The sequence below is a fragment of the Corylus avellana genome, chromosome ca2 (genome assembly GCF_901000735.1).
Source record: "Corylus avellana chromosome ca2, CavTom2PMs-1.0".
Classification (NCBI taxonomy): domain Eukaryota; kingdom Viridiplantae; phylum Streptophyta; class Magnoliopsida; order Fagales; family Betulaceae; genus Corylus; species Corylus avellana.
Genome location: NC_081542.1, coordinates 16,466,558 through 16,474,970, shown reverse-complemented (window position 1 = coordinate 16,474,970; position 8,413 = coordinate 16,466,558). Strand labels below are relative to the sequence as shown.

Here is an 8,413-nt window from a genome sequence, read left to right as displayed (position 1 = left end):
ATTTTTCAGCCAATGTATTAAATTGACATTTATTCAAGTTAGTTTATTAAGAATGAATTTGATCTGTCAATCCTATTAAAAGTATTAAAAGTGTATCTGAGAATCACATGCGCTAAAAGCAGTTCCTCCGATTCAGTTTGTTTTTTGTTTTTGTTTTTGGGTCGTGAAAGAAAATAGTTGGGCCTCTATATATATATAAGTCAGCATCTCTTGGAAATTTGTATCAAATTAAGCATTAATTCTTTCATCCAAAGCATATAATATATCAAACATCTAGATGCCCAAAATGCAGTATCTCCACTTCTTTTCATGCATTTCCATGTTATTGCTTTGCTCTGGCATGTGCAGAGCTTTGGCGTGTGAAGTAAACGATGCTAACAAAGGGATTGCAATCACCATCGAAGTTAGCAAGTCAGGGGAAGGACAGTTCGAGACAATTCAAAGTGCCATTGATTCTATTCCTCCCTCCAATTCTCAGTGGACCCGTATTCGAATTTCTCCAGGAATATATAAGTAATGAATTTAATTTCTTTTATATATATATAGGCACTGATTTTAGACCTTAATTATTTGATGCTTTATTTACTGATTTTTCTTTTTATGGTGCAGGGAAAAAGTCACAATTCCACAGGATAAACCATGCATTTTTCTTGAAGGAGCTGGCACCAAATTGACAAGTGTTGAGTGGGATGCCCATGCAGATACAGCCTCTAGCACTACTTTCGCTTCGAATGCTGAAGACATTATAGTGAAAGGCATTACATTCAAGGTAATGATGAGATTTGCACATTGTAGCTAGGTTAAACTTGTGTTTTTTTTAAAAAAAAAAAAAAAAAAAATTTGCATAAAGTGCCTTGTTTGAGAGTACATTTAAAAATGTGAAAAAAATCACGCTCTTAATACATAATTTTAAAGATCAAATCACGTTTTTGAAGACCTAAAACTATACTTTTATACCGAGGTTACCAACTACTTATTGACGTTTTTTAAGAAATCACACTTTTATATAACTGTATTTTAGAATAGCTATTTTTGTTCGATGCTTGGAAAGAAACGGATGCAAAATCTATCTGTATTAGGAAGCCTAATGCACAACCAAATGAAATGAATAAAAATCTCTAACAATTCGAACAATAAATATGAGAGAGCTGCTATAAAATCTATCTGTCCAAACATGCATCAGAAAGTCCACCCACTTACTGAGGCAGATGAACTTCATAAGACATCTCTCACAATTGCGGACAACATATTAATGGGAATTCAAATCCAGCATAAATATATTTGAAACTATATTTTGCATTTAAAAAAAAAAACCGCAATATTTTGCATAACCCCATGGTGTTCACCTTTTAACAGAACACGTATAACCGACCATATGATCTAAGCATGGCCAGTGACTCAGTCAGTCTAAAACAAGCCGTAGCAGTGGGAGTACTTGGGGACAGAACCGTCTTTTATAACTGCTCCTTTTTGGGGGTCCAAGATACCTTGTGGGACGCTTATGGTCGCCATTTCTTCCAAAACTGCTACATTCAAGGTGGAGTAGATTTCATATTTGGCAATGGCCAATCAATATATGAGGTAAGATTTTATATTCATTTCCCATTCTATTTTTCATTATAAATATATCTGATCTTGTTTACAAAATGTCATGGAATTCTGAGCTCAACATTGAAGAATGTTCAAGTTCGGTTCATATAATTTTATTATTATTTTCTAAATACGAGCTAAGCTTGAACTTATTCATTGAGCTAGATAATCTGTTCAAGCTTTCTTCATTTATTTTTCGAACAAGTTCGAGCTTGTTCACGAGTTACCCAATTAACTTATTCATTCCACATATAAATTAAGTAAATGTTGATTTTATTTTATTTTTTTTAATAAATTCATAATAATTATTAATCTTTTGATTGTTGTTAAGATATATTATTTGAATAATTAGATAAATTAACTTGAATCTTAGATAATGGGATAGCGCTATGATATATAGTATTTACTCGTTAAAAAAAAAAATCAATTCTTTACATAGCAGGCAATGAAAATGCAAAATTTTAAAGGTAATTTAATATACTATTTTTTCAAACCACAGATTTAATCAAACGGAGACTATATATATAGCCTAAATGGTTTTGTTATTTTGTGTAGAACTGTGTACTAAGATATTCATTTGGAGACTATGCTACAAGCTACAATTACGGCTACTTAACAGCAAATGGAAGGGGATCCGCCGATGATCCTAGTGGGTTTGTGTTCAGAAGATGTAGGGTTATTGGGAAGGGTACAGCTTATCTTGGAAGAGCTTGGAATGCCTTTTCAAGAGTAATTTTTGTTGATTCATTCTTATCGGATGTTGTAGCACCAGAAGGCTGGTGGGCTTGGAACCACGTTGGCCATGAGTAAGTCTTTCAGTCTTGTTGGATTTATTTATTGCCCATCAAATCTATTAAATTGACGTAGATTGAGAGAGCACGTAAAATGCATGCGAGAATCACATACTCTAAGAAAAAATGTCAATTAAATAGACTAGATTGAAGTTCAATTTGCAAGAAAGAGATCTAGTCCATTTTATTAAGACGTGGTGTAAAGCCCTATTTTATATCATTCAATATAAATTTGACACGTACATCACGTAAAAGCACCAAATAAAATGAAGATGAAAACAATGTATTTTTAATTCAAATCAATTCTATGGACTTTTCCGTTTGTTCTAACCCAACGCACATCACCTTCCACCGAACCCCCTACCCACCTCTGAACCCTCAACAATAATATTGAAGTCTCCAAAACCAACTAAAATAGTGTCTCTAATGGTTTTATCAATGAGCATTTTGTCTATGATATATTTTGTCAAGAGAATGAAAATTATTTGGTGTGAACGGTTATATTTTTTTGGGTGTTTCAAGCTAAAATGTCTGCTTCCTATTTAAGGGTGCAAAACACTCAATTTACACCACGACCCGGTTGAAATTATTCTCATATGTTAAATAAGTGACATATATATTATAGAGATTTTGAACAATTTTGTTGTTCGGAATGCTAATAATTCAAACAAGAAATGTGATAAAGTTCTTGTGGGGTTCATCTACTTGATTAGGTCTCGAGCAACCCGTCTCTCTACTCAGATAGATGAATTTCATAAAAATGCTCTTATATTTTATTATTTAGATTGCTAATAATCCGAACTAATATATACCTTTGAAATTTACCATGTGCACATGTAGAGAAAATATCACGTTTGCGGAGGCCAACAACACGGGGCCAGGGGCAGACACTTCCAAGCGGGTTCCTTGGCTAAAGAAAGTGAGTGATGCCACGATCGGCCAACTTTTGAATATTTCATTTATCGACAAAGACGGATGGATTGAAAGGCTTCCTATTGCCAACTAGTGAAGCCATTGCTTATTATTATTGTTATTGTTGTTGTTGTTTTTATGAATAATGAAGCCATTGCTTTTGTTAACTCCAATCTATATGTATGAGATGATAATTAATTATACTTTGAAATAAAAAGGAAATTATAAATTTGCTTTGCTCTTGAACAAGGAAAGGTATAAATAAGATATCTATGAATTTTATGTTAGATATACGTTTAATAAAAACACGTATAAGGAGAAATGACACTTCTATTGTAATATTATGAAAAATTAATATTACTTCAAATGTTAATAAATTTAATCATTTAATTAAAATTACAAAATAATGAAATGGTAAATCCTTTTGACTTTTGCCTTGGACCATTAGTGAACTTTTTTTTATTCTTTGAAATACAAGGTTATTAGATTATAGAGAAATGATTAACGTTAATATTTTTCACATCCCATCTTACAAATTCAATACATTAACCATTAGACTTGTAAATTTCACACAAATTCAATGGTAAATTCATCAATTCACTATGCAGATGGTTGAAAAATAATGAATTCTATCATTTTTCATATTAAAAAGGGGTGACATGTTACTTAGGCAACCAAAAAAATTTACTCCCAAAAGGCTTCTTCACTTTTAAAGAGACATTTCTTTAGAAAACCTAAAGATAGTTTTCTGCTCGGGTAATACTACAAGTTCTTCTAAGAATGATATAACTCTTAAAATCACCATTAGCCTTGTGATTGATCATTATTAGACTTGATCAAATTATAATTTTAAAAGCTACCTCATTTTTTGAGTAACACAAAAGGGACTTATAGAATTACTCTTTCGGCTCAAAGCTTTCTACAACATAATGCACAAGAACTTGATGAAGATATATTAAATTCTCGTTGGTAGCATGCATATTTTTAAGAGAAATGATTAATGTAAATATTTTTTCTATCTCATCTTACAAATTCAATAAATCAATAATTAGATTTGTGGACTTATGGTGAACCTCACTTAAATTCAATGGTGGATTTATGCATTTAGTATAGAGATAATTAAAAAATAAATAAATTATATCATTTCTCTATTTTTAGTATGTAGTATTTTGCAAGCAATTCGATGAAAAAATTACCTAAATTCAAGTAATTTTAGAATAAGAGATGCTTATTCGATCAAGATAAGGCAATTGCATGTTAATATTTATTTTTTCCATTGGATATCACTTCAAGATTTGATCGTATCTGATCGTATCATGTTCTTTAACACTCGCCGAGATTGTTGGCCATTAGATTTCCTGACACCTAATGCTAGTGAGCGATACAAATGCCTAACATTGATGATGAAGCTTCTTAACACTTATCTTGGAAACTAATTTCAAATATGAAGACATGACAAGAATATGTAATTTATAAACAGAAGCACTTTGTCTTACCGTAGAACAAGGTCTTATTGAGGAAGTTCTTCATTGTATTTAAGATATTATTTCTGTAGAGCGATGTGTTTAATTTGATTTTTTATTCTATAGAAATCGCTCTATTCTTCTCAAATATATATATATAAAATTTTGTATAGTAAGCTCCGGCATTGACAACATTAATTTTTCACGCCCGGGCCGCCTATATTTTACAGTTTAAGCTTTTTAGGCATGATTGGGTCTTTTGCATATTGCACTTAATCTAAGCGAGTGATGATATGGAGTGCCACTTTTTTCGGAATTTATCTCGATATCACATGGAGCTAATTATAAATTAGGTAAATTATTATGACTAATTTTGCATTTTTTCCTAGAAATAATACTTCTCATTTAAAAAAGTGGAGATGTACTCCATATAATGCAATCAAATCCATAAATGAATGAATGTTATTACAATTTTTTTTTTTTAAAAAAAAAAACACACACACACACACACACACAATAAAAAAGGAATAATGCTACACTTACTACCACTTCTTTACATAATTTTTTCACACTCATAGGTAGCTTTTAAAATTACCATTAGATCAAAATAAACAGATTTTTTTTTTTTTTTTTTTTAATTGGTTCTCATTAAAGGCCAAAGCCCAACTTAAACATCATTAGATACAATTTTTTTTCACAAAATTAACAGAATTGGTAACTCTAAAGTAAGTTGGAAATATACACTATGGTTTATGGAAATCAAAATTCAGTGAACTTCACTTGGATAACAAGTTGAGAGTGGATAAAGTTTTATTCCAAACCGAATCAAAGAAAATTTCTTCCAATTAGTCTATTAAGAATACATTTTTAATGCATGTAAAAATAAAATGTTATAATGAAAAATATCAATTACTCCAATTTAGTTGGGAGGAAAACTTTGTCCAAAGTGAGCGGGCGGCTTGTTCTTGTTTCTATTTTGGGTTAGAAAAAATAAAATAAAATAAAATCGTTGGAGTAGTGTGTAAGAATTCTGAAAAAGGTATTTCGTTTCTTCTTATTATTATTCCATAACAAATTGAGTAATTAAACTAAAGAAGGAAAAATATCATAAGCTCTTGGATAAGAGATTAATATTTATTATAACTCTAATTATGGCACCAGCTGTGTTTGTCGAGTTCAAAATTTTATATATAACTCACTATCTTTGAGAAATTTGTATCAAATTAACCATTAATTCTTTCATCCAAAGCATATAATAATATATCAAACATTTTCATGCAGAAAATGCAGCATCTCCATTCCTTTTCATGCATTTCCATGTTATTACTTTACTTCACCATTTGCAGAGCTTTTGATTGTGAAGTAACTTATGGCAACAACAAGGTTGCAGGCTCCATCTATATCAGTAAGTCAGGGAGAGGAAACTTCAAGACAATTCAAAGTGCCATTGATTCTATTCCTCCCTGGAATTCTCAGTGGATCCATATTCGAATTTCTCCTGGCATTTATCGGTAATGAATTGAATTTCTTTTTCATATATTTATATTTATTCAGCTATTTTAGACCTTAATTATTAATGTTTTATTTCATTATGGATTATTCTTCTTTGGTACAGTGAAAAAGTCATAATCCCACAGGAAAAAACGTGCGTTTTTCTTGAAGGATTTGGCAGAAAATCTACAAGTATTGAGTGGGATGACCATGAGGATACAGCCGCTAGCCCTACTTTCACTTCGATTGCTGATAACATTATAGTGAAAGGGATTACATTCAAGGTAATGATAGTGTTTTTGTTTGGGAAGAGGTTTGAAAACGTAGAAAAATTTACGGTTTTGTGTAGTAGGTATGATTTTAAAGGTTAAATCACGATTTTGAAAACCTTAAACAATACTTTTATTTTAATGTTACCAAAACCTTAAATGCGTTTATATATATATATATTAACTTTCATACTTTGAATTCACTAAACCAAATAGACACTTTAAAATCTAATTGTATTAGGCGACCCAAAGCACAACTAACATTAATTAGTAGTTACACACTCATACTGTCAAAACAGGATCCTCTCCAATTCATTTAGACCGGTCAGAGAGTATCCAGTTAGTTATATTATAAGGGTATTTTTGTCGTTTTACTTTTTCAGGGGACAAAAATACCATAATTCCATACTCTCACATTTTCAAGTGCACGCTCTCTGACCCTTCTATCTACTCCCATAAGGGCTTGGTTGGAATCTTGCGTTTTGTAGAGCGAGACTTGTATCCCAATGACATGACATTAAAACTCATCATTGAATTTTGAATGAATCACTATTAAATTTTGAATTTAATAATAATTTTCACTGTTTATGTCAGGAGTATTATGTTTCGTAACCAACAGTATTAAGTTATTAACCTTTTAATTAACAGAACACCTATAACCGTCCAATGGATGTAATGGATGTAAACAAAGACAATCTTACACAAGCCGTGGCAGCGAGAATACTTGGGGACAAATCCGTCTTTTACCACTGCGCCTTCATGGGGGTCCAAGATACCTTGTGGGACGATCATGGTCGCCATTACTTCCACAAATGCCACATTCAAGGTGGTGTAGATTTCATATTTGGCAATGGCCAGTCGATATATGAGGTGATTTTTTTAATTTTTCATAATAATATATCTTGTCATCATGTTTATTATAATGTCATGGATTCCATATTATGAGTACATTTGGCCTCGTGATTTCATAGGTTAATTCCATGTGTTTGGTTTTTTGTTTGTTGGTTTGTGTAGAAAAGTATAATAAAATATTCAATTGGAGACTATGGTCTAAACCGCTCATACGGCTACATAACAGCACATGGAAGGGCATCAGCTGATGATCCGAGTGGCTTTGTGTTTAATAGATGTGCAGTAATTGGGTTGGGTAAAGCCTATCTTGGGAGAGCCTGGAACACATTTTCAAGAGTAATTTTTACTAATTCATGGTTATCGGATGTTGTAGAACCAGAAGGCTGGTGGGCTTGGAACAACGTTGGCCATGAGTAAGTCTTTTGATCTTGCTGGATTTATTTATTCTTAGAGCACGTAAAATGCACATGAGAATCACAAGGACAGATATCACATGCTCCATTAATTTTATTTAAAATATATTTAAGAATCACGTGTTCTAAGAACAAATATCGATTAAATTAAAAGAATTTTCTCATAAGAAAAAACATTTACCATGTGCAACATTGTAGAGCAAATATAACGTATGTGGAGGCCAACAACGTGGGAGCAGGGGCAGACACTTCCAAGCGTGTTCCTTGGGTAAAGAAATTGAGTGCAGCCAGTCTCGCCCAATTTCTGAATACTTCATTTATCGACAAAGAAGGATGGATTGAAAAGCTACCAATTGCCTTCAAATGAAACCATTGCTTTTGTTAACTCCAATCTATGTATGGGGTGATAATTAATTAGAAGTATTTCTCATTGCTTTTTTTCTATTTATTGAACAAATCTGTATTTTATCAAGTTTTTTTTTTTTTATGTATATAAAGATGTGTGACATGTGTCTCAATATTTCAAATAAAAGCAAAAATGCTATTTAGCATAGTCGCTTTTTTTTTTTTTGAACAAACGTATTATTTTCATTGATATAAAATTATTCTTGAGCAAAATGCTCCATCATATA

General features: G+C 31.6%; 1 protein-coding gene across 1 annotated transcript; it reads left to right on the top strand.

Annotated features, from left to right (window-relative positions):
* The first annotated feature begins 286 nt into the window (after positions 1-286).
* Positions 287-7,785, top strand: LOC132169169 (putative pectinesterase 10). The gene is made up of 8 exons (XM_059580248.1): positions 287-513; positions 610-769; positions 1,357-1,581; positions 2,146-2,396; positions 6,103-6,267; positions 6,372-6,531; positions 7,165-7,386; positions 7,531-7,785. The coding sequence occupies exons 1-8, from the start codon at positions 287-289 to the stop codon at positions 7,783-7,785; spliced, it is 1,665 nt and encodes a 554-aa protein (XP_059436231.1).
* The last annotated feature ends 628 nt before the right edge of the window (positions 7,786-8,413 follow it).